This window comes from Podarcis filfolensis, assembly GCF_964270895.1.
Source record: "Podarcis filfolensis genome assembly, chromosome: 5".
Classification (NCBI taxonomy): Eukaryota; Metazoa; Chordata; class Lepidosauria; order Squamata; family Lacertidae; genus Podarcis; species Podarcis filfolensis.
In genome coordinates this window covers 80,097,604-80,125,295 of record NC_139608.1, presented here as the reverse complement: position 1 = coordinate 80,125,295, position 27,692 = coordinate 80,097,604, and the positions used below count along the sequence as shown (strand labels likewise).

General features: G+C 42.5%; 1 protein-coding gene across 6 annotated transcripts; it reads left to right on the top strand.

Annotated features, from left to right (window-relative positions):
- The first annotated feature begins 29 nt into the window (after positions 1-29).
- Positions 30-27,692, top strand: SRR (serine racemase). 6 transcript variants are annotated; one of them, XM_083614773.1, is made up of 13 exons: positions 56-130; positions 684-822; positions 3,638-3,664; positions 10,187-10,517; positions 11,345-11,461; positions 12,200-12,441; positions 14,870-15,035; positions 17,615-17,711; positions 17,965-18,040; positions 18,661-18,786; positions 19,879-20,046; positions 20,981-21,038; positions 26,155-27,692. In XM_083614773.1, exons 2-13 carry the CDS (start codon positions 689-691, stop codon positions 26,251-26,253), a joined length of 1,641 nt encoding a protein of 546 aa, XP_083470899.1. In that variant the 5' UTR covers positions 56-130; positions 684-688; the 3' UTR covers positions 26,254-27,692. The 6 variants fall into 6 exon arrangements, with proteins under 6 accessions (XP_083470902.1, XP_083470899.1, XP_083470901.1 ...); XM_083614772.1 differs by lacking the exon at positions 56-130 and adding an exon at positions 373-470 and having other exon boundaries at positions 560-822; XM_083614777.1 differs by lacking the exon at positions 56-130 and adding an exon at positions 382-470.

Below are 27,692 nucleotides of genomic sequence, written 5' to 3'. Positions count from 1 at the left end.
AGAATGATTTCTCTTATTTTGCAGAATTCTCTTATTTTGGCTGGGCTGTTTTCTCTAACTCCCAGTTCTTCATGGTAGTGTGGGAAGCTGTTGTGCCGACATTCCTTAAATTTGCTCCTCAAAAGCACTGGTAAGCATACATTGGAAGTGCAAAGTTTGAACCCTTCCGCTCATCTCATTTCCTAGAAAGAGACACTTTGCAGCTTTGCAACAAACCACAATATCGTTCTTCAGCTCAGCAGTGAACATCTAAAGCTTTAAACATTCAGCTAACTGAATGCCAGCGAAGTATAATCCAGGGCCTGACTCAAATTGACAGGGACAGGTTGGCCTGTGAAATAATCTCTTTAAATAGTAGCAGCCAATCCTCAAAGTCGTTTCTTTGTCCCATCTTGAGTGGGAAGACGTCTTTCAGCAGCCTGTTCGCCAGGCAGACTGCTTTGCTGCCCTTCCTGACAGTATTTGGAAAGGCAAGTTTTGCTCATTGGCTGGGACTCCTACCTTTCAATAACAACCAAGGCATTGCTATGAATTTTGCTGCACAATTTCTCTACTCCAGGGTTTTTAAGAACCGAACTCCCAGGGAACGCTTCAGAGAAGAAGAAGAATATGACCCTTTCTGGCAAAGGTTGGAGAATGTTGCCATGTGACGTAGACCTAGAGTGTTGATTTCTTCCCCTTAGGAATAATGGAAAGTCCTAGGTTTGTGTCTGGGGCCAAGCCACTGGCCGTCGCCTCCTCTGGATCCTTCCTGCCTCCTTATGGTGCAGTAGTTGGAGTATTGCTTCACTTCTTTGTTTATTTCATTGCCATGCTTTATAGGTAATGATGACGATAATATGTTCTTCTACTTTATCTGCTCCTAATTCCCAAGTAACTGCAGTCTGTGTGTTTATTTTCAGACAGTGGGCAAAAACCATTAACTCTTGAATAAATTGCTAGAATTCAAGGCGCCATCAGGAATTAGATGTGTTTTATTTTGCCTACAAATTAATTCTTGTGGATTTGCTTTAAATCTCTGGATCTTTTGACCTCTTGTTGTCAATGTTCTGCTGAAAATGAGCTGCAATAGCCCAATAGAAATATCAGTAAATGGTACTTATCCCATGGGTTGTATTCAGTTTTATATGCATTCCTTTAGCTGTTGTCATGATCACATTAGAAGTATATTTTGACGGGAATTTATGGATCTGCTTAAAGCTAATTGTATTACAGCAGTGTCCAGAGTCTTCAGTTGAGTTCAAGAAGCCTTGTGGAATGTTCAAGACATTTATTTGTCTCCCGGACTTCAAGTCCAAAGACCTGAGCCAACAAAAAGTTAGGATAATGCATAAACATTTGAAAGATCAAATCCCAACTTTCCTTGTAATGTGCATGGAGCTAGAAGTAGTGCAATTAAAGACGCTCTCATGTAAGCCATTCAAATTGCCATTATGTAATGGATGCTTCCACACTAGAACCATTTAGCACTGCTGAGGAAGAATTGAAACCGGATGCACATAGCATTTAATACAGTACCAAATTATCTAGCAACGCCCATACCCATTGCCAAAATCCTTCCTTCCGTAATGTCTATTTCACAAGTAAATTGCATCCAGCCAAGGTCCCCTGGTAACTTCAACTGCCGTTTATAGTTTTTAGGATCAGCTGGTTGTATTACTACCTATTATTGTTTAGTAGTATTATATCGATATAGTATATCACTCAGAGCACCTCACATTCATTCAGACTGTACAGTGTGATAATTACAAGAGTAAAATGATAGTCATTATTTTAAGATCAATAAAATCTAAAAGAGCAAAATTAGTTGAAAAACAGCAGGGATGACAAAAGTCAGTTGAAATAAAATATAGCGTCATTTCTGTATTTAAAATAAGAACATAAGAAGAGCCGGCTGGATCAGGCCAATGGCCCATTTAGTCCAGCATCCTGTTCTCACAGAGGCCAACCAGATGCCTGTGGGAAGCTCAGGACCCAAGGACAACAGCGCCCTCCCCTCCTGCCGCTTCCAGCAACTGGAATTCAAAAGCATATTGCCTCAAACAGTGAAGGTGGACCACGGTCATCGCGGCTAGTGGCCACTGATAACTTTATTCTCTATGAATTTGTCTAATCTTCTTTTAAAGCCATTCAAATTGGTGGGAGCAAATTTCAATTTTAAGTATGCACTGTGGGAAGAAGTCTTTTTGTTGTTGTTGTCTGTCCTGAATCTTCCAATGTACACCTTCATTGGATGACCCTGAGTTCTAGTGCTATGAAAAGGAAAAGCTTTTCTCTGTCCAGATTCTCTACACACTGTATAATTTTATACATGTCTATCATGTTTCCTCTTTCTCACCTAATATTGATGATGAAGAAGAAGAATTAGTAATTAAACATCCCCACTGACACACAGGAACTAACATCGGACAATTCTCAGGAACAGAAACGGACATGGGGGAGAGGTTATTCAATGGGAAATTGATCACTAATCCCTCGGTTTGGATAGGAAGCACTAAAATAGTCTAGATTTGCAATGGGGAACTGTGTTATTTAAAGGCACAGGAGCCAATAGCACTAGTGATGAGTAACAAATTGCCTGTTAATTGTTCTTTTCACGTTAATTGTTCTTTTCTTTTACACACACAAAGGCACACAAAAAATGGGGGAAAGCCTCAATATCAGGTCTGCTCCAAGAGGATTACTGGCCTCCCCGTCCCTTCTTGTGTGTAAGTGCAAAATATCACTTTTTCCTATAAAAAGGGTAAATAAAAATGGTAGGAAACAAGTAATTAAAGTCCAAAATAGAACCTGACTGAGTCTATATAAAACTAGAATCTTCCTTGCTTTATATCTTGTTGATCGGAGCTCAGAGATTACTAACATTGTCATTGGCATCGGTCTTGTCTCGAGAGACAATGGAGTGCGCCTCCAGAGGTGAAGTAAAACCGCTGGAGAATCACAGTGCTTGCTGTGGCTGCGGAGGCCGGTAATTCATAACTACTGCCTCCTGCATTTTTTTTTGCTGCATTAGCAGTACTAGAGTGACCTTTCCAGGACACAAGCCTGGGCAGTGTGTATTGGGATCATGGGCTGCCCAGTCTGCAAGACCCTCTCTCAGTCTTGCTGATGTGGTCCAAAGGAAAGCAGAGCAATACATTTGGCACCAGCTTGGCTGCAGGAGTAGCCAGGAGGAGGCGTACAAGGCACCATCCAACCATCTTAAGGACTTCACTCTGGATTTGTGTAGGGTTTGCTCCTTAGCCTTTTCTTCTCCCAAATATATCCTGCAAGGCAGTGGGCAGATTACTAATGAACAGCCTGTTAATTGCCCCTCAAATAACCTCTTGTAAGTGCAGTACTTTTGAGTACACATTATAAGAGGATCTTGCTGGATATGATAGTGCTATATTAAATGCTTATATGAAATCTTCATTTTAATTTAACTTTCAGCTAGTTATTAAAAAGCAATGTCCCTCAGCAGTACTAAAGGGGACTCTGATGTGGAAGCAAACTTGGTATCTGACAGACTGTTATAGGACTTTAGCATCTCTCCCATTCTGCCAGGAGCAGGAGGGCTGGCTGCTAATGTATTGATTTCTTTCACTCCTTTATTGCCTTTCATACCCATGTGGCTTTTCTGTGTTTTCTTCCTCAGCTTTGCAAAGAAGCTATTTGCAAAAAAGTAGGTTTTAAAATCGCATTGCATGTTTTACTAATCCCACTAAAACTGAAATGGAAAAAATACAGGCGTGTCTCCAAGTCTCACAGTTCTATTATGCATGCATATTTAACAAACAAACAAATAAATAAAAAAACAAAAAATCCCCTCAAACATAATCCTGTGCACTGGAAACAGTGAGACTTACTTCTGAATTAAACGCATAGGATTTTGTTTTATTGTACTGGGATTATACATAAACTCAATTACTGATTAATAAAGTTGACTATCCAGTATACAGTACTTTCAGTTTCTTAATTTAAAACCTTTCACCAGAATTATGCATCTACAAACAAAGCCTTTAGCAATAACTTCAGAGTGACAAGTTCCTCAGTGGACTCTTGAGTTGCTTTTGTCTGGGCCTTCTGAAAAAGCGGAACAGGGTGATTTCACCCTGTGACATTGCTCTAGGCAGAGCTTTGTCTAGAGCAGGAGCGGGCAGGCTTGTGGGATCTACTTTGGTTTTTTTACTAGAACCTTGAGATCCACCAAGCAGAGTCATATACAAGAGACCATTCCACATCCCAAAACTTAGAACAAATCATTTATTAATCCCAACATATTAAAAAAACCACATCCACGGCCTGATAGTCTACTTTGTATTCTGCATAGAACTAAAGTAAATGACACATTTACTGCTGTCTCTTGAGATTCCTTGCTGTTTGGTCCCACTGGAGTAGTTTATTAATGTAGCCATGTGTGCTGTGTATATGTATGATATAACCCTGAATTTTACTACGTTAGACTAACATGGCTATCCTTCTGGAATCCATCATGTTTGCATGCCGAGGTCCCCAAGACACCCCCCAATAAAACACAAGTGACACATTATTTTTGTTTAAGGTTTTTGGCATAATTTTGGCCACAACTTTATTAAATTACAAGCAATGTGAGTGGTTGCTTAGGCATTGGTTGCGACTATCTGACCCCGCACAGGGACAGTCTGACATTCACATGCCTGCAAAGTCAGAAAAGGGTAAGACACCCGGGGAGAGAGACGGGACTGGGAACCATGCCTCACCTCTCCCCAAATGCTCCCAGGGGCTCTTGCATGGCCCTAGCCCCTTGACAGGGTTCGGACAAAAGCATGGCGAGCCCCTGGGTTCCTTTAATGGAAAACCCTTGCAGCAGCACTTTTGGAGGGGCAGGCACAGCCAAATCCATACCCCTCCACCAACCAATTCCCAAACCAATGCCTAACTGCAACCTTACAAGTTGTGACGATTTGCTACGCAGTAGGCAAAAACCAAATGGCATCAGCCAAATGGACAAAATTCCTACCAGGCCCCTGCCCCAAAAGCAGACGACCCCATGATAGGCATAGCAAGGTCAAGCGAACAGCCTAAAATAGGGAGGGAGGGCGGGTGATCCAATGCACGCAGAGAAAAGAGGAAGCTCAACGCTGCGTGCAGGGCATTTAAAGACTAGGGCTGTCAATCAAAAAATGGCAACATATAATTCTCCCCAGCAACAGCCAGCCCTCTGCTAATGGTGGCCAAACTCTTTCCCGCCCAGCAACAGTGGGGTGTCTTGCTAGCTTCCACCGCAACACGTTCTCTCCATGAAGGAGAACACGCTTTGTGGAAATGTGACTAGAGTGATACTCACTCAAGGCCTTCTCCAGAGCTGACAGCAGCAGTTAGAAGACTCAGATAGGGCTCACTAGAAGCATCATGGCTGCTTTTTTATTGGACTTGCTTTATTTTGTATTTCCTTTCATTATTGATTTTTAAAATTCCATTGAAATTTGCAACTACTGTTCCTTGGCCCTGCATGATTTGCAGAGGAGTGGCAAGTGTGACAAGAACGCTCAACCTTTCCCTACCACCCATTTTCTGCATGCCACACCCTCCCACCACATTTCAAATATGGGTTTGGAACAGAGGCTGGGGAGAAGTAACTATGGTATGTCTGTATGCAGGGGTTGCACCTTCCACTTACTCCAACTTAGATGCATGTTGCACCCTTCTGGCACTAACTTGAATAGGAGGATACAAGATACAATGGCCAAGCAAAACACACAAGTCAGACTATGTGGTTCCTGGAGTATCTGATGCAGAGGAAGCTAATCCACAAACTGGCAAGCTGATCTACAACTCATATTTAAAATGAACGGGGCATCTCTTGCTACTGCTTGTAAAATGTGCATTTAACTTGCAGCTTGTGATGATGGTTGACATCACCATTGCTACTCCACCCCCGGAACACAGTCATTCATTTGATCATGAGCATGCATGCTCTGTCATCTTGCTATCAAACTGATTCACTGCATGTATGTGCTGTATAGGGAGTAGTATAGGGACAGTGTAAAAGATGGAATAGGCTCTTTATTATAAATGAGCCAAAGAGAGTGTGATGTATTAAAGGCACTTGAGACAAATATTGTAGAACACAAGCCATTCCAATATTGTACTTTACCCTGGCCTTTGTTGCCTGAGATGTATGTTTTTGGGACTCACCCTATTCTTGCATCTGTGGTTTGTTTTAGACTGTTGCAATACTGTAGTTTCAATTATTGTAACCTGTCCCCGGATGTCATGTTCACAGGAGAGTCATGGAATGGCCCACAAGTGCAACTTTTAAGCTAGCCAAACCAAGAAAATAGTGACTAGATGGGATTGATGCAGGAAGCCACAACATGTGCACAGAGACAACTACTGGATACTGTTTCCAGACAATAGACTACTGGGAGTGTCAACTTCTGAGCTACTCAAACCAACAAATTCACCATGTACAGATTACTAGGTTAGATTCATGGAGTAAGCAAAAAAAAAAAAAAAAGTCCACAGAAACTACATTCTAACATCCATTCTGAGCTATAAATGATTTTCCAGAACAGCTTCCAAGCTAGTCAAAGCAACCAGATTCACCAGTTCAACATGACTAGATTGGCTTCATGTAGTAAGCCACAAACTGTTCACAGAAACCATATTCACATGCTGGTTACAGGTCATAAACAATGCTCTAGAAAAATGGCCCAGAACACCAACTTCTAGCCAAACCAACTAAATTCCCCAGTTACACACAGCTAGATCAGCTTATACAGTAAGACACAGAACGTTCACAGAAACCATGTTCCAATTCCCATTCTTGGCAATAAAAGGTATTCTGGGAAAATGGTCCAGAACATTGTCATCAATTAATTAAATTTCTATAATACCTTTTATTGGACGATCACAGGGCAGATTTCTATAGCTAGAGCTATAGATATAAAACATACCATAACAACAAACAGAAACAATACCTCCCAGAGTTTAAAAGGTCACAGATGGTTTAATTAGCCAACATATGTAACAAAGATGCCAGGCGAGCCTTCCTGGGGAGAGCAGGGAGCCACCACAGAAAAGGCCTTTTATCGTGTTGCTGCCCTTCAGACCTCTGGTGAAGGAAGCACTTGAAGAGGGGCCTCAGATGATGATTGCAGGGTCCAGATTGGTTCATTTGGATGTTATCAGTTATTAGATGTTTTGTGGCTTACTGTATTACCCCCATCTGGCTCAATGTGACTTTTGACCTGGGTTTGTTTGGATAGCTCAGAAGTGGGCTATTTTTCTGGAACACCATTAATCCAAATTTGGTTTATGCGGAAGTTTTGTGGCTTAAGGCATCATTTGCTTTCATGTGACTGGTAAATTGGGTTAGTTCAGCTAGCATAGAAGTTGACGCACCTGGCTGTATTTCCAGAATGCTGTTGAGTGCCCTGAATTGGTTGTCCAAATGTGGTTTCTGAGGACGTTTTTGTGGCTTATTCAATTCACAGTGTCATCACACAACTATACTTCTCCAAAACATCTGACTCAGGGGAGGTCGTATATGACCTGGAACATTGTCTGGGTGCAGTGGTGGACCAGATGAGGGCTAGTAAGCTGAGCTTGAGTACTGGGAAGACAGAGACTTGGTTACCATTTCTGGTTGTGAATAGGTGTGTGTCAATCTGATCTTTTTCTATGGTTTATTACTGTGGATCACGGCATGAGTAAAAAGGTTGGCATAACTTAATATGACAGGAGATCCCCACTATGAACTTTCTTGACCCTGTTCCCAGACTGATCTCAAACGTGTCCTGGAAGGCATCGAGGAGACATATTGAGCTCCTAATACCTTGTATAAAGATCAGCCCATGTAATCTAGTTACCAGTGAAATCTAATCAACATCTCCTGCTAAAGAATGGTTGCTACACAGACAAAATGGTATGACAACTTTTTGCAGGATGCAAACAAGGATGACCAGTTTAGCTATTGCTCACCAGGATTATAATCTTTCACCTTTCAATTAAGCAGAATAAACAAAATAGGATATAGGAAGGAAACTATGGGAAGAAACAATAGAATAGAATTATTGGAATTAGCCCCTCCAACCTTCTCCATTAGAATGCATTGACTAAAATTAGTACAAAACCCCTAAATTTTCAATGGTTGGTTAGCTCTCCAAGTTCCAACAAGGAACTTGGCACTCTTAAGGAACCAACACACACCCTTTCTCTTGAATGAGCCACAGAATGTGATTTCTGAGGAAGTTTTGTGATTTACTATATCTGTCTGTCTCATTATACCTGGTGAATTTGGCTGGTTTGAACAGCTCAGAAACTGGCTTCTGGACTGCTGTTCTTCTAAAACACCGTTTATGCTCTGAAACAGATACAGTGGTACCTCGGGTTAAGTACTTAATTCGTTCCGGAGGTCCGTTCTTAACCTGAAACTGTTCTTAACCTGAAGCACCACTTTAGCTAATGGGGCCTCCGCTGCGCCGCCGGATCACAATTTCTGTTCTCATCCTGAAACAAAATACTTAACCTGAGGTACTATTTCTGGGTTAGCGGAGTCTGTAACCTGAAGCATATGTAACCCGAGGTACCACTGTACCAGAATGTGGTTTCTGTGGATATTTTGTGACTATAAAAATTCCAAGCCATTTCCCTGGAAATACCATTTAGTGCCTTGAACAGGTATTGGAGTGTGGTTTTAATTGATGTTTTGTGGTTTTCTGCTTCAACCTTTCTAGTAGGTTTGCTTAGCTTGGAAGCTGGTGTTCCATGCAGTTCATGGTCATCCTGTTCTGAACTGGATGGGATCTGGGCATGAATGGATTAATGAGAAGTCACTGTTTGGATTCTTTGAGTTCTAAAATGTTATTCTCAACAGTCTCACATCCCTTTGTTCCCAGAATGGGCACCAGAACATGGCTTCTATGGGCATTTTGAGGCTTAATACACCATTCCTATTGGGTCCTATTAGATGAGTTAAAAGTTGGTTTTTTGGGCTATTTTTCTGGAATATTGTTTATTGCCTGGAATGACTATCAGAACATGGCTGCTCTGGATTTTTTTGCAGCTTATTCAACCAATACCATATAGCCATGTTTGACCTGTGGATTTTATTGGTTTGGATAGCTTGGAAGTTGATGTTTGAGAACATTTTTCTGGGATACCATTTAATGCTTGGAATGGGTATCAGGGTGTGGCTTCTGTGGATATTTTGTGGCTTACTGGATCAATCACATCTAGTCACTATTTTAGTTGGTTGAACTAGCTGGTTGGTTTGATGAGAACCACCCAGTCAGATGGGCAGGGTACAATTGTTGTTGCTGCTGCTGCTGCTGCTGTTGTTTTGAAAGCTTGCTTTCTGGGCTGTTCCAAGAAGGTTTAGGGCATGAAGGGGCTAATAAAAAGGATTCTTTGAGTTATAAAATATTGTTCTCAACTGTTGCTGACACTTCTTACTGTGCTCAGAATGGTAGTGTGTGGTTTATGTGGCTTTGTGTTTGATTTGCATTTGCCTTAATATGACTGGTGAATTTGGTTGCTTTGCCTAGCTCAGGAATTGGCGTTTCCAACTATTTTTCCACCATACAATATATTTCTTGGAATGGCAATCTCTCCACTTGATTTCAGTGGAGGTTTTGTGGCTTACTGCATCAATTTCATCAAGTCACTACGTGGCTAATTTGGTTAGCTCAGAAGTTGGCACTCTGAGATGTCCAGGGCAATTCCATTCTGCTCCAGGTGGGTCCTGGGTGTGAAGGGGTTAAACAAAAGTTTGCCGTTGCAGTGGTTTCAGTTCTAAAATGTTGCTCTCAAGCTTCTGTAACACATATCTTTGTACCCAAAATGGGTATCTGAATGTCTTTTCTGTGGACATTTTGTTGATTTTTTTGGATCAGTCCCAAGAAATCCCATTGGACTGGCACATTTGGTCAGTTTGACATTCCTGGCACTTTCCCCAGAATTCTGTTTTTCCCCTAGCAGTTATCAGAATGTGAAGGAGTAAATGAAAAAATATATTGGAATAGTTTTTGTTTGAAAAAACATTGTTCTCAATTGTCTCTACCACATTCCTCTGCTTTTTCCTGTGTAAAGGGTTTTTCCATCCTGTTTCAGTTTTTACACTGCCATTGTAGAATGCAAGTACAAGCATCTGTACCTAGGTGTGGTTTTTAACTCTGCTTGTTTCATAAGGCAGTTGTTTCTCTTTCCCTTTTCTCCATAGAGATGAATGTATAGTGAGAAAATTGGATGCCCCTGCACACTGTGAACTTCGGTGCTGTAAGGAGGGGCCAATAGGAAATGGTCTCATTGGGCAGCGGCCACCCTCCATCAACCCTGAGAGACTGAAAGATTTTGGTGAAGAAGATTACCTAAATGGGGGAGTGAAGACATGGGAAATGAAGATAATCAGCCATAATGAGGAATTGCTAAGAGATCCAGTTGTTCGTCCAGAAAGAAGTAGCCTGCCAGCCTACAACAAGTTTATTCGATTTGAAGATATCAGTGCAGCAGCGTTCAAAATTCAGTGTGGAGTCCAGAAAACGCCTTGTACGGTATGATAAGCGACTTGTTTCACTACGCTAGTTAAAACGCAATGCATCCTAGAAGTTATTTACTTTATCGGTGCCCCACTGGCTTTAGTATAACATACGGATTGTGGCCTTGCTTTAAACTTCTGCGCACAAGGCAAAGATGAAGGCAACTTAGCCCAAACAAAGTGCCTTCCTTTATAAGCTTTGCTTATACAGGTTTGGCATCTGTTAGCAATGTTTCTCATTATCTCACATGGGTCTCTGCTCAGTATGGGAGCCTCCAGACTGTCAGTATTTTGCAGGAAGAATTCAAGCGCATACTGGAACCTTAAGGTAAAGGTAAAGGGACCCCTGACCATTAGGTCCAGTCGTGACTGACTCTGGGGTTGCGGCGCTCATCTCGCTTTACTAGCCGAGAGAGTCGGCGTACAGCTTCTGGGTCATGTGGCCAGCATGACTAAGCAGCTTCTGGCGAACCAGAGCAGCGCATGGAAACGCCGTTTACCTTCCCGCCGGAGCGGTATCTATTTATCTACTTACACTTTGACGTACTTTCAAACTGCTAGGTTGGCAGGAGCAGGGACCGAACAACGGGAGCTCACCCCGTTGCGGGGATTCGAACCGCCGACCTTCTGATCGGCAAGTCCTAGGCTCAGTGGTTTAACCCACAGAGCCACCCGTGTCCCACACTGGAACCTTAGGTTTGCACAATTAAAGTGAATTAATGTGGTCTTTCTTTCACCCTAGTACAACAAATTCACTTTAAAAAAACCCAACCCCATAGACTTTTTGTGGTTTGGAAAGGGGCAGAGATAAAAATTAACTCCAGAATGTTCCATTGTTTTCAGTATTCTAGGCTTTCAAAGCAGTATGGAATGGACATATATCTAAAGAAAGAGTTCCTTCAGTACACAGGATCTGTGAAGGAGCGGGGTGTGCTTTACCTTCTGATGTCTTTGCAACAGGTAGGAAAACCAGTGGAGCAAAATCTGAGCATCAGAGTGAAGTGGCTCTTCACTCAATTTATAAACAACCCTGTGAGGTAAGTTGGCCAGAAAGAGAACGCTTCTCTCCCCATCCCTTAAAAAACCCACCACCTCTGTATTTGTCACCTTTGGACAAAATCAGCCAAGCTAAGAGGGTCTTCCAAAAAATGATTTGTAGTTAAATGGGGATGTGAACCATGGTTTGCAATGTGTAAGCCCCACTGTCACGGTCTGGTCTGCTGCCAGATCCCATAGGCATTTCAGGGACACACAGGCAACTTGCTCCAGCAAAGGTTGAGAGCAGATTGAGGCCTTGTAAGCTTTTTCCTCCAGACTGCTTCTTCTAGGCTCCATCCCCTTGTAGAGAACTTCAGATTCTTACAGGGCCAACCCTCTGGCTTGAAGATGGGCACTCCTGCTCTGTTCTGTAGCCTTCTGCCAGTGTGCAGCCTGTGCTCCCAGACCAGAGACATACTGTGAGCAGCATTATGGTCCTCTGATAGGAACCCGCAGCTGACAACCTCTAAGCCAGAGGTGGCCAAACTTTTTTGGCTTGTAGATTGCGCTGCCACTACTCCAGGGGCTGCATGCCAGCAGTAGGCATAGCCAAAAAGTGGGCAAGTCCACATTCTCTGGCCTACCACTTTCTAATTGCGACCTCCCTGTAAAACTAATTGCTAACCAGTGTCCTATGATTTGATGGTTTGTGTTCTGCAGGATCAGCAAAGGAAAGGTGTGATCGTTGCCTCGGACACTAACTTCTCCATGGCAGTCGCATATCATGCCTCAGAGCACCAAATCCCAGTGTTTGTCATCATGTCCACCAGCACCTTGCCAGCCAGAGTTAAAATGTGCCGCGAGTACGGTGCCATGGTCATTTCCTATGGCTCTACAGCGAGAGATGCTCAGATTCATGCCAAGAGGCTGGCACAGGAAAACGGCTACTTGTATCTCGAAGAGTAAGTGGATATTTAACAGATAATAACCACAACACTCAGGATGACCTTTTATAGCAACATCACTATAAAGATCTTGTCGGAAACACAACTTGAGCCTTACCATATGTGGTGATGAGGAAAAGATGGGCTACATTTTGTGCATCATCATCACTACAAGAACACTGCAGATAAGTCCTCCCTAGGTAGGAATATGAGTAATGGAACATTTCCAGTGTTGCACATTATTTCCTTGGCTAAAAGTAGAAAAGTCCATTTGTTTCTATAATTCTCTGAGCGGAAAATATAGCACATGTATTGGCAGCAGCATCACAATAACTGTTGAGATACCTTGGAACTAGAATATTTTCTTTCTTGCCAGCCGTAAGCGTCAAGCATTATTCTGGATCTCTGCTTGCTGTATCCACTGATGAGGCTGGTGGAATGAGCAGCTTCCAAATGCTATTTGGTACAACATTTCCATTAATTTGTCATCCTGCAGGTTGACGAATCAAATAAAAATAGCTCTTATAATTAGCTCTCCCCACTTCTTCCTGATCTGATGTTGCTGCACCCACTTTAAACTTTGTTTCCTTCGGTTTACTCATAACTTGCTTGCTAACTGAAGGAGTTTTTTAGTTAGGATTTGGGCTGCCTTAAAACTTCTTTGTAGCCTTCAGGGAGGTCCTCCAAGTCAGAAGTTAAGGTATCAGATGTTGGCTTTGGGTCATGGAAAGACTTATTCAATGTTGGTCTGCACTGCGTTTCTGCAAAGAACTAAACTGAAAAGCTGTAGTTTCCTGTAAATTCCTTGCTGTCCAGAATGCTAAACTGATTTTGCCCTTATAGCAGATTAAGAAAGAGATCCGACGCCATTTCTTGCATTTTGAATGAGAGCAGAAAGCACAAGAGAAAGGAGAGCAATAGCAGAATAACCCAGAGATTCCTGCCAAGCCATAGCTGGTTTGTGCTGGAAAAACAACAACTAGAATAGCCCTCTCAGCTCTCTGAGAGGAAAAATGTACATTACAGACTTAATCTGATTTAATAGTTATGTCTTTTCCTTAGAATATCCTGGGACTATTTAGACTACAAGGCGGCAAAGGGATCTCTAATGCTGATTCTCAGCCGACTCATCAAAAACAACTCCAAGGATTCTCTTTTTTTGGGGGGGGGGGAACATGACAGCTACACTTGTAAAGAACAAATACCAGTTTGGAGTACAGATGTGCCCTCTGTAACCCTTCTGTTACCGTAGTCTTGTCTGCCTCCTAGCTCGAAATGATGATTTCCGCTAGTTCAAGTCATTTGCAGCAAGTGATGCATATGTTAGTTTTAAGAGTGTATCTGTGACTTTTGTCACATGAAATGAAGTCAATTTGTCCGATGCAGTAACACCCATCCATGCATTTAAGGCAATAAGCAAAAAAAGGAGGTGGGGTGGTGGAGAGTACGTAATCTTAAAATGAGGCTATGAAGCAGCTGGGTTGTACCACCAAGTTATAGCAGGCAGGTATCCTCTCAAGTCTAGACAATTAAACCCACACCAAGACCATATAATCTGCTATGGCTGCTGTTAAAAAGAAATTCATTTGCCTTCACCATTAACGATGGCATGTGCTTTGTTAAATTATCTTAAATTTACTTAACATCTAAAATATGTAGGGCACTCTATTTCCCTGAATGATGGTGCAGAGGCTTGTTTCTTTCATCTCCTGATCTGGGTGTGTCTGGAAGCCTCATCAAGAGATTTCAGCAACTCAGAAGCCTGTGTGAACCTCCCAAATTCCATCCAGTCCTTAGTCCCATCTGAGTTACTCTAGATCTAGAAACGGGGTAAAGGGAGGAAACTTCGCACTGTGGAATACTTCAAGAGATCCAGCTGCACTTGGGTGCTGCACCCTCACTTTAGGATTTGTGTTCCTAAAAAATTAGTCTTCAAGGTGTCGCCAAGCCATTTGCTGTATTATGGGGGAAATATATTTTTTCAGAGTGCTCAGTGCCTTATATCCTTGTACAGCTTATTCATTCATGAACAAAATATTCAAAAATAAAAGCAAAGAAGGTGGCGGACTCTCTTTCCTTTGAGGATTTTAAGTAGAGGTTGGATAGCCATCAGTAATGTATGATATAGCTGAGATTCCTACATTGCGGGGGTTGGACTAGATGACCCTTGGCATCCCTTCCAACTCTACAATTCTATGATTCTATGAACAAAAGCCATAAATTATACATACATACAAACTAAATATATAAGCAATTATATATATATATATATATATATATATATATATATATATATATATATATATATATTGCATTCCAACAGAACCTGCAGCTGTTTTAGCAACATGCTCACGAAAGTTAACCCTTAGCTATTTTATCACAGCAAATAATGAAGGTATTGTTCATTGCTGATGAGCAAATATTTTCCCTCTGCTTGCTTTTGCAGAGAAGACAGTTCTGTCTATCTATCAGGGCTGGGGACCATGGGACTGGAGATCTACGAACAGGTGCCAAAACTGGATGCAGTGATATTCCCGGCAGGGGCCCACTGTGGACTGCTAGCAGGCTCAGCTGCTGCACTGAAACACCTGAACGAACATATTTCTGTGATTGTAAGCATCTATATAGATTTAGCTCCTGCACGTATGCATTTTGAAAGCTGTACTTGGCTGTATTTTGGTTCAGACTCTAGTAGCATTAAACCAGCTTGTTGAAACTAACAATAACTAAACAAATTAAAAAATTGTCCAGTAGCACCTTAGAGACCAACTAAGTTTGTTCTGGGTATAAGCTTTCGTGTGCATGCACACTTCTTCAGATATTATTCTTGGTATCTGAAGAAGTGTGCACGCACACGAAAGCTTATACCCAGAACAAACTTAGTTAACCTCTAAGGTGCTACTGGACAATTTTTTAATTTTTTATTTATTTCGACTGCGTCAGACCAACACGGCCACCTACCTGAATCAACTAAACAGAAAGACATTGGGCTTTGATAGAGGAGTTAAGTAGAAAAGCACACCCAAGGAGATCCTGGCAAATGGCACCGAAAGCTTCAGCTTTTGCTCTTCAAATCACATGAGCCAATCTACCTTTAGCAATGCTTCAGAAAAAGGTATTTATGTGTGATGCATTGCGTCAGAATGTATGGAGGGTAGTGCATGGAGCAAATGTGTATCTCACTGAAAACAATGTAATGAGGAGAGACAGGAATGAGAGTTCAAAACACATTCCAAGACACACATTCACAATTATTATCATTAATATGATTATTACAGTATTTTTTATATATATCTCACATTTTTATCAGTCTGGGACTCAATTGGATACACATCCAATTTATGCCTGTGATTTCTGGTCCCACAAGTGAAATGTGCAGAACGCCTATCTGTTCAAAAATCTCCTGAGGTGGTTCAAGGTGAAAGAGGTTTCTCTCTCTCTCTCTCTCTCTCTCTCCCTCTCCCTCTCTCGCTTGTGTGTGTTTTAAGAAACCAGCTGAGGGAAATTTTACCCTACAATCAGAACTTGGCCTGCTACCTGTAAGGGTTAAGCCAACCCACTTAAAACAAAGTGCACCATCTAATGAAAAAGTTTGGCCATGTTGATTTCAATTGAAGAAACCTGGCCCCTGCATAAATCGTTCCCATTATTATTTGGTTTTGTAATTTCTTTTTTTAAATAATATTTATATAGGTCAAAAGAACCTACAACATTTTCAAGTGACTTAGGACTCCCCCACCCCTCTATGGTTTCCTTAATTTTCCAAATAATGCTGCATATTATTGCTATTCTAGACCTTATCTTCTCCGCAATATTTTCAATTTTAAATGTTACTGCCATTCTTATTCCGAAGCTACTTGCGTTTTTAACATGTTCGCAATATTTTTAAACAATAATCTACAAATATTTTCCAGTCCTCCTTAAATTCTACCTCATCTTGATTTCTAATTTTACTAGTTGCCAATGCGGCACATTCCATCAACTTCAGCTGCCAATCCTCTTTAGTAGGTTTCTTAATTTCTTACCTCATCAAAGGAGATCTCATGGCAGCTTACAAGATTAAAACTGAACTAAAGCTCCAAACCACAGATAGATCAATGGAACATGAAAGTGCTTACCTTACCTTTGATGGATCATAACCTAGATTTGCACAGGTACAAAGAATTGGTTTCACAATGATTTGGTGAAAGTATGGCTTGGGTGCAGTTTGTCAGGGTAAGAGTTGTATCCTACTTATTTATGAGAAGAGTTGTACTCTTATGAGAAGAGAGATGTCTGTAGCCCTGCCTCTCTGTATAATTCACACTGGCTACTGGGTTGCCTAGTTGCAGATGAAAAACAAGGCCTGTGTGGTCGGCATAGCAACCCTATCTGAACTGCTACAAGAATGCTGCTGCTCCTGTCATAGAGGACAGGACCATCAATGGAAATTGTGTCGTGCCATCTAAATGGAGCTTTAGACCTTCAGAGACAGTCTGTGCCCAGCTATATTTTTTTATCTTGGAGAGTTTTTTATATGAAAAAAGCACCCAGACTTTCCATGTCCCCACCTGCAGGCTAAAATGGATAAGACACATAATGTAAGTTGATCACATTGTTCAGCTCAGGATTCTTAGATTTTGATGGCATGAAAGAGGCAAGGATGAACTTTGTTGCCCATGACCACCTAATGAATCCTTTCTGGTAGAATGCTTTTGCAGTTTGTGTTTGTTAGGTTAAGCCTCATGGGTTATTCTGGCCTAGTTCTCACTGAGGTGATAAAGGTGACTGTATTGTACTACTTTGAACTTGGGAGTTAACATGACTGAATCCTCTTTCCCATGCAACTATTCCTCTTCATCTAAAAAAACTGGATGCTGAGGGTATGGGTTCTTGCCTAATTTTCTCTCTGACACATTTGTTCTCTGTATGCACTGAATTGTTCCACATGAAGTTGTATTCAATCATCTGAATCTTCCACTGGCAATTTGAAGTGGCAAAAGACAGTCATAGGTTTGCTGCCTTTGTGAAAACTAGGTCTTGTACAAGGATTGAATTTGTGTGTCACTTTGCCTAGTCATAACACACTGCCTGTACCTCTTTGGCACAGGAGAACATGGTTGAGAGCAGTTGACTGAGACATGGAATGTTAGGATGCATGTTTGAAAACTAAACTGAAATGCTAAACCATCATTTAAATTGTCTTTCTCAGGGTGTAGAATCAGAGAGTTTTCCTGTGTTGCAGCAATCGTTAAAGATTGGTCACCCAGTAGAAGATCAGACCCGCAGTAACCATCAGTTTTACAGAGGTAAGAGACTTTGGCATCTTTTCTACTTTACATATGTTCCCATTCCATTGAAAAGGAGATGCTAAGTTATCCTGTTTTGTTTTTCTGCTGTTACCTGTGTAGGTAAGGTAGATGTTCAGATGCTCTTTGCCGTGTTATAAGCTGCAAAATGGCCAAGTATTTTTTTAAAAAATGTTTCACTTACAATTAGCAGGAAAAATAATTTACTACCTGCCCCCCTTGCTTTTTTAAAATGTGTTGCTTCAACCTACAGATGTGAGCGGACCTTGTTTTGGCACCAACTCGTTGCAGCTGACTGGGAAATTTGTTGATAAGGTTGTAACAGTGAGGTGAGTACTGCAAATGAGTAAATCAAGGACAACTATTGTCTGGTATTGTCACTTCCTAGAGCACTTCCAAGTGATTCCAAGAGGCATTTAACTTAAAACAAACCCAGCAACCACCACCACAACAAAAGCCCCTGAGCACAAAATGTACTTAATATGATATGAAGAGTGAAATATTCATTTGGGTTGGAAAGGCATCATAAGTCACTATTGTAATAAGAAAGGGGCCTGAAATCCCTCAGTGAGGTTGGCTCCTGCAGTCACCTTTTTGTGGCCTTTTTTGACATCCAGGGCACCACAGCCCTTTACAGTCATTTGGTGACATCAATGACAGTCATATGTGTTGCCACAGCCAACAGAATTAAGTGGTAGCATGGACAAACGGGGACCAGGATGGGTAAGGTAAAACAGCATTTGTGCAACATAAAATTGATGGATATGCTTTTTGACATAAACATAGACACACACACACACACACACACACACACACGGACTAGTTGCCTTGTCGTGCTGCCGCTTGCTGTCATGCCCAGTGAAATGCTTTGGGGGAAAAGAAATATGAGAAATCAAGTGATGTGTGCATAAGCAACCCTCTGTTTGACCCTGTTCCTCTCACTCTTCAGAGAAGAGGACATTCTGATTGCCATGCTGAGGTTGCTGGAATATGAACGAGCCACGGTCGATGCAGAAGGATCCATTGGCCTTGCAGCTCTGGTCACTGGGAAGTTGCCAGAGTTAAAGGGTAAAAGGTACGGAAATATGAGGAAGGAAAAGAGAACTGTGTTTCTTAGATGCAAAGAGGGTTGTTTAGCCTCTCTCATTGCGCCTCCCAGATTATCCACTACTTTTGGGTGGAACACATCCAGAACCAAAGGACCCCCTGTTTTGAAGGTATTAGAAGTCACTTCAGCTGTTCTGTGTTTTTTCTTTTCTTAGCTTCAGTGAAGCAATACTGGGTGAAGGCAGGAGCTAAGCTTGCCAGAAATAATACTTCAGTTTCAGTAAAATCAAGCCCATGCCACAGTTAAAGCACTTTAGCTTATACATTACGGAGACTTCCACCACTCAGTAAAAATGGTGTTCTGCTGGAGCCAATGGCCAAGCACAGCTAAAAGGAAGTTTGAGGCCCAGATGATGATTCATTTCAAACCCACTTTTCAGTCTCTTGAATGACATTAGTATTCTCTCAGGAGCCCATCTTTATATGAAGAGCCAGGATAATGTAGTGTTAGCAATATTGATGCCTCCATTCTTAACTTTCTATTCCAGGAGTAGCATACCCCTGTAACTCTGCCACCTCACTGCCCTTTCTTAGCATACCTTATTTAAAAGCACCTTCCCACCACCAAGTTCCTTTCTGGAAGGAGAGACAAGTGATCTCTTCTTGTCCCCTCATCGGCTTGTGACAGCTAGATCCTGCCAATTGCTGGACTGCCATAAGTTTACTCCACAAAGCGCAACATGCAAGCTACTTGTGAGTCGGCCTAATTTTGAACACAAACAGATGCTCTACTGGGGAAGAACCAAGCCTGCCATTCAAAACAGTTTTCCTGGGGTGTAAATGGCTGATGTGATAGTACTCTTGGTCGATTTTGTTCATGGATGACTGTTCTAAAAAATGACATATAAACAATCGACTATTTCAGAGACCTGGCTTGAATTGACAGATATCAAATGAATATCATTTGCTTTGTAATCTATGCAAATGGCAGCTGTAATAGATGGGGGAAGGCAATAACATACTGTACATTTTAGCAGATGTTATCACGCTGATATAAAACATGATGAAGGGACTTCTTTTGTATAGTAATGAATTTCTGGTTATCTTATTCATTTTCCAGAGTGGCTGTTGCAGTGTGCAGTGGTAACCTGGAGCTTTCACTGATGAGGCAATGCATAGATCGTGCCCTTACGCTGGACAACAGGGTTTGCAAATTCTCCATTCTGATCTCTGACTGTCCAGGCGATATTTCAAAGCTACTGGCGATCTTGGCTCGGGAGGAAACAAGGTAGCCTAGAATGATAACCTGGAAGAGAACAGTACTCAAAAAACAACTAATTGGACTGCTGACATTCATTTTATGTTTCATATTTGGGGGGGAGGGGAGAAAGTCACATTGAAAGATACAAGAATGGGTTTATTGTTTTCTTTTGAGCTATATTTCACTGAAAGAATAGAGGAGGTAGGAATACACGATTCCAAATCTCTTCATTGCTCATTCATGTAACACCCAACCATGATTGGTGTTACATCTGAATTGCATCTGGACTCAGGCGTCTCTTTTGAGATTCTTGGAACTTTTTCAGGTGTTATTTTGTCCCTGGGGTGAGTGGGCCTCAGGCCTGCAAACCCTGCTCTATAGACTTTCTAGATACCACTAGAATATAAACCAAGTGCACTCAAAGGCAGCAGGTGTAATCCCTGCAGTATATAATGCAAATGAATGAAGAAGTACAATAACAAGTGAAAAATGAGAGAGATCAGGAGCAGTAAAGAGCTTCAGCCTGTCAGTCATATCCTTCCCTTCCAGCAATGATTTCTCTCTCTCTCTCTCTCTCCACACACACCACACACACACAGCCCCCAAGCTGCTGGCCGGAAAGTATCTGTGCATTCAAGCTGAAGACCTTGGCAGGCAACCATTCCAGCACAAGCTGGAAGAATCAGAGTTTATGATCTCTCCATGCAATGCTGCAAGGATGCTGCTCGTTCAGGTTTTCACGAGTACAGGCAGAAAGAGTCAGCATGGCCCTCCCTGAGAGAGATAGGAGACAAAATTAAGAGAACGACCCGTGACTCTTAAGACTGATGCTTTCTCTGATTTTTGCCCTCCTTTCCGCTAATTGGCAGATGCTAAAAAAAAAGAAAATCACCTTCTGCATAAAGGGCATACAACTATGACTAGATCTGCTGTGATCTCACATACAATCTCTTTGTTCTAGAGTATTGGACATAAAACAGGAACACATGTACGTGGCATCTGATCTGTTCACCAGTGAGGTAAGGAAAAGTCTTTCATTATGGTAATCCTGCACAGACTCAGTTGTAACTGTGTATGAAACTGCCACATACAGTCATACCACTGGTCAATCTAACCCAAATGGCACATGTTTTGACAGGCAGTAGCTTCCCACGGTCTTCAGTAGAGTTCTTCCCCAACCCCTGATATTTGAGATCCTTTTAATTGAGCAGCTAATCTAACCCGTAGGAGTGGGTTAGATAACACTAGAACTGGAGATCCAGTGAAATTGGTTTGTAGTAGATTCAGGAAAAATAAAAGTACCTCTTTTTCATAGTACATCATTAGCTTATGGAATTCCCTGTCACAAGATGATGACCATGGCCTTAGATGGATTTTGACAAAGGGACAGCTCTATGAATGCATGTGTCAGGGAGCATTGACCAAGTAGGACTTCCTGGAGCGAATCCCTAAGTTTTTAGTAACGTGTGTCCCTTTAGCTCACTTTATACAATTTCTGTGGAATGCGGATACGGCCACGACAAACATGATAGCTGCATAAAGTGCAACGTTTCACGAGTGAACGGTTCCATCCACCAAGAACTGATGCGATTCCAATGAAGTCATTTAAATGAATGGAGATTGAGCATCAACAGTGCTTGGTGGTTCATACTGGCTCCAAGCCTTGCTAGGCAGCGCAGTAAATCTGAACTCGTTAGCCAACTTTTGCTTTAACATTACACATTCACTCATGGAGAGCTGAGCATTTCCTGGCTCACGTGGTTGCTTAGCGAAATACTGATGGGATGGTTTTGCTTTCTTTTACATATAGCATTTATTCAGCTACCTTGGCCAGCTCTGGACAATTTTAATAATCCCCAGTGCTCCAATTATGTTTCACTGGTAAAACGCAATACAAGAATATTTATAGCTGAAGCTCCCAATTGATTCCAGATTTTTGGAACTTTCATAGCCAGCAGAGATACATAGAATACATTAAAACATACATTGGAAATTCACTCAGCTTGCTAGAGAACAGATTATCTTTACAGAAAGTACCCGGTTTCAAGAAAAACAGACTTTTGCCTCCCAGCTGCCACATGCTTTCATTTTAAAATGTATAATTTTGTTGGGAAAGGGGGTGGGGAGCATAAGTTAAATGGGACAATACAATGTATATGAATAGTTGAAAGAAAAATCCTTACAATACAGTTTAACAAGAGTTTGTGCACACCACTCTAGAAAAATGGTTGTTCTGGGCACTTCCAGACTGTCACTCTTTTCAGGGGGACAGAGAAAAGATCTGCACATAGTAAGGAACTGCAACGGTGAGGAAGGTGTGGAATCTTTCAAAATTGATTGGTAACAGAACCAGATAGATCTTTGGCTGGAGGCACCTGACATGTCTGTCACACACTTTGTGACTCCTGCATCTGATTCCACATCCCATGCTTTTTAAAGAGTTGCAGTATATACACAGCCCTGATCACCTTTTCCCCATTTCAAGCCATGCATGGTTCCTGGGATTAGTATTTCTATATCCCTTTCTCCATGCCCTGGCCTAACCTGTCCTCAGATTATTGCCCCCTCCACAGCCCTGCCCCTCCTCAGTCTTATGACACCCTGCCTCTGGACATTACTTTGCATTCAGCTGAAAAGCTCTCTCTCTTTCTTACTCCACATCCCAATAACTCTATCTTCATGTCAACAACTCGCATCTACCCCTGTTCCTAGGTTCTGTGTGAAGGTTTTTTCCTCAGTGAAGTGCATTTTTTACTTCTGCATCTTGTCAGCAGTTTCCTTGACAACTTCCCTCCTGAGTGTTCATGAAATTCTATGAGGTCACAATAACATGTCCAGTGTTTACAGGGGGCTCACAGGCAACCGGCTGGCAGTAGTTTTTAGCCTATTATATGTTTTGCAAGCCAGCCAAACCATATACTGCGTCTCGCTTGCCAACTAGTGTGTTGTAGCGCTGCCAAAATACATTCAATCTAAACCAGGTAAGAGTTAAGATAATTTGTAAATTCAGTTGAGCTGTTATGCCTGTTTGGAAGTGAGTCTCTATACTGTATCAGTTTTCCAGCTGTAATTTCCTTGATGGTCTCATGTACAGCTTGCATGTCTTCATAGGTGAAGGACACATGATATACTTTATCAAATAAAAGAACTGGATGAATTACAGATGCTACATCATAGCCATTCTCCATAGAGATGTTGTTTCCCATCTAATGATGGGAAGAATGTGAACACAATGTGGTCCTAATCACCCAGCTGTATACAGTGATCTCAGATGATGGTCCTAGGATGCGCCTGGCTGGGTAGGCAGCAGAGAGTTAGGAAGATGTTGCCCCAGTTTTAGTGGCAGCAGCAGGGGAAGGTATAGTAGGAGTGGGGGAGCTGACCACCATCTGGGGTGGAGACCTATACATTTGGTTCCTATCCTGATTCTCAAGTAGTCACTGTTCCAACACATCAATATGAGGGATGAAGACATGGGGGCAGCAATGAACTCCTTTGTCATGGCTGGACCATGTAACATGGTTAACTTTGGAACTATAGCAGCACTTTGCCCCTGTAAATCTGGTGGGTGTTCAGATCGCCTGCCTTTGGACACTTGTGGAACCTGAAGCAATCCTGAATGCTCTTGGGGGGGGTCTTCCAGTGGAGATGCCCACAATCCTGCCAAAACCCTGGCTTTGCTATGGCATGGCAAGATGAAACGGGCAGTTAACACAATCACTCCCAAGCATCCTTTCTAGCCCCATGGAGCCTGAGTGGCTCCTTGATATCCTGGGGAGCTTCTGGCTATAAAGCACGCTGCACGAAGACTAGAGCCCCAATGGCGCAAAACACACTCCGAAGCCAAGTGAATGCTGGCTAGAGCACATAATCATGCTTACCATGTGGCTATGTGGGCTGCGAAGAAGGCTCATTTTGCAGCTTGCCTGGCATCCTCTGTAACTAGTGGGGAAGCAACCTCTGAAGCATGCAGAGACCCACTGTGACCAACTGGCAACACATTTGGAGGGTAAAGTCTAACTGCAGAGTGACCTTGATTCTGCAGTTCCAGATGAAGTATCCAATGCCAAGGATGTGTGGTGGGATCAGTTTCAGCTTATGCAGTCACCTGGTGTACACAAGGTGCTGGCGACCATATGCCCAGCCACTTGCCCTCTTGACACCTGCCCCTCTTGGCCTATTAAAAATAGCAGAGGTGACTTGACTACTTGGGGCCAGAATGTGGGTACCACTTCATTGCATGAGAGGGGGGTGCATTCTTTCAGGCCTCAATTCTTGCCCAGGCATCCTTTGCCACTTACTTTCTTCAGCTGAGTAACAAAAAGTGGGGTTTTGCATTGCCTGGGTGAAACACCTTTCCCAAACACACATTTGCTAGGTGTAGTAGCAGCATTTGTGGGGAGAGTCACTGAGGATGAGAGTGGGAGAGTTGAGTCTTCCTTGCCTGCTGATTTCTCCAGCATTCCCTCCTGTCAGGTCTCCCCAAGCTGGAAGAAAAATGGAACAAATGGGTGAAGGCAGGGGGGGAGTTGTGAGTGGACAGCCTCCCCTTTGCCTTGCAACATGGAGCTCTCAACAGAATTTGAATATATGTGTGAGCTGCGTGCATCAAGATGCGTCACATCGTTGTCTTGAATGCCTTGAAAGCTGCACACAGTCGGAATATTGCAGATGCCAGATGGGGACTTTTTTAGGCAACAGCAAACACATGTGCTCCATGTGGACGATGGCTTCTTGCCAAATGGCTGGGTGGGGCGCTCCAAAGCGCTCCGCACGAGTTGTTTCCCAGCCCTCATTTATTGTTTTTATAAGGGGAGCTTGCCAGTTCTGCAACTCTCTTAATCTGCACCCCTTTGTTTAGCCTGACATTCCTCAGTGCAGGTGTGCGATAGCTATTTTTAAAATGTCTTTTTTTTCCCCCAGCAACGAAAAAATTCAGCCGGCCTGGCTTTTGAATTTAAAAATATCCTATAACACAGGTGAAGTCCTTTCACCTCCTATATGTTGGCCATTTTAACCCCAAGGAAACCTGCCCTCTGGGCACACAGCAGGGCTTAAAGCAGGGATGAAGTTTCCTGTAAAACGAGGCAGGGCTCACCAAGACTTAGCCCTGCTCTGTGTGCCAAGAAAAAGTATTGCCAGGAGTCAGACCTAGAACTGAACAATCTCCTATGATCCCAAGATCATCTGTGGGGCAAAATACAGAACAATCACACCAGTCACTGCAGACTTGCCTGGTATTTTTGCTGAAAGAGAAACCGTCAACCACGCCAACATTTGCCTTCAATTGGTTGGCAACAGTGGCACACAGATAAAAATAAAAACCCAATTTCTGGTCATGGGAACTGGCTCTTAAGAACAGAGTCTAACTTCCTTTCTACTTGATGGATCCTGCTTGTCTGTGTTATCAAAATTTCTTCATAACAGCAAACATATACCTGATCTGACGTTTCCTAAGAGAACTGGAGAAAATGAAAGCGGACCTTAGAAGCAAGACTTTAATGGAGTCTTTGGGTATTTACTGAAGAATCAGCAACTCACGATGCTTTCAGAAGACAACTGTTATCTTCCAGCTGCTCTGTCTAGGAACGTTGCACTCTGGGGGAGCAGTTGTTATAGCCAAAGGCAGGGGTAGGGTGCCCCCCAAGTCTTTCCATCCAACCCTCCAGACTCTCCCTGGGCCATGCCTCCTCCCTCAAGCAGCATTCCTCACCAGCCCTGCCCTGTGCTTTTGTCTGGACAGAATGTCCTCTGGAACTGCAATGGCTCCCACTCACCTGTGTGGAGGGGTGTGTGTGTGTGCACGCATGCCCATCCAGACACTTCTGACTTTTGCATGGTTGAAATGTAGCCAGCTGCACAAAGGAAAGATTCACATCTGTTCCTCCATCAGTTTGCCTAGAGCACTGCCCAGCAATGGTGTGTGACCCCTAGAATGCTGCTCATGGTGGAATGTGGAATTTGGGGAGAAAAAGGTTTCCTAGAGTGATATCACTGTATATGGGTGCTTCAAACATGGCGGACTGAACCAAAGTCCAACCATTTTATAGTGGCAAAGTTTCTGCGGATGAGAAACCTGGGAATAATCCCACTGGTTTAAGTGATGTTTGTTGCTGTGTTGCTGTTGTTTTCCAGGTCACCTGCATTGTAGAGACCAGAGACAAAATCCACACTGCCCAGTTAAGGAACGCCCTGCTAGACTGCTACCCAATGATGACATGGATGGAGCGGTGATGAGCCAGCCAATTTGAAAAGCTCCACGATCACCTTCTTTGTTTCAGTTTCAGGAAAGTTGAAGGTGTTATTGTTGCTTATTTCTATAGAGCCATCACACTGTATATGGTGCTTTACAAAGAACCGGGATCGACAGGTTCCTACTATCCCAAGGGGTTTACAGTCTAAAACGGCACTGCAATCAAAAATATGATTGCGACAGCACTGGTATGTTTAAATCCTGCAAAATGAAAAAGTTAGGAAATAGCAGTAGGGTTTCTCTTCTGTGTATTCTCTCAAATCAGAATGAAACACCTATCCTGTATCATGAAGATGAATAACTTATATCTTTAACTTAAGTGCTTCATAGCAGCTGCAGAGTTCCAACTATAATCTTTGTATTAGCTATGTATTCCCCACCCCCACCCCCATATGACACCACCCCCAAATTGCCTTCAGGATGATATAACTGAGAAACTGTTGAGGTCCCTAGTGTTGTATAGACTCCTGTAAAATACAAGAAGTAAATTCCAGAAAGGGACTTCTCCAAGCTCTTCTTCTGTGTAGGCAATTCCTGCTCCTTATGATGATAATTCCTTCCTCATTGCTTTGCTTATTCCACATCTTCCAAGCCAGAAAACAATACTTCAGCCTTGCAATAAGTCCGGGGGGGGGGGGGAGGGGATTACAAGTCCACAGAAATGTTTACAAGCCTGCCTACTCTATGCTAGTTATTTGTACCACCCTGACAATCCGAAAGAGGGGAGGTGAAAGAGTCCAGATATCTCAGTTTACAAAATCTTCTCTGGTTCATTACCTGGAGGCAACACTTGCTCACCTTAGGCCAGGGGTCAGCAAGGTTTACCTTGCCTGGGCCAGTTCACTCCAGCGAAGATCCCTCTGTGGGCCAGATAGTGTGTGTACGCCATTTCTGGCGTCTTCATCTGCGCAGATGCGATTTCCAGGGCCGAAAAAGTGAGTCCCCAGCGCCGCGCTGGTTCAGCGCAGCACGCGGGGACTTGCCAAGCGGGCGTCTCGGTTTGGGGCGGCTCATGGGCCAGTTAAACGACCCCAATGGACCATTTGTGGCCCATGGGCCTTATGTTGCCGACCCCTACCTTAGGCGATTAGACATGTGGGTGTTTACAAGCCTGAATTACCTGAAAGTTGGGTTTTGTTTTGTTGGCTCCCTGCCCCCACCAGCCTGTAGATCTCTACTTTGCACATATTAAAATGTTAGTGAAAACTGCTTAAAGTTGTAGTACTACATGTTATCATGCTAATTTAAAAAAAATAAAGAAGAGAATCAAAACCTTTCTAATTATCACAATTTAAGCAAAGTGTTTTTTCCCCAATTGAACACTTCCAATCCATTTTTGGGATTTCATGAATTTAGTAATGGGAACCATGCTTCAGTGAATAAGTGTGTTGCGCTAAATAAACTTTTTTATAAAAAAAAA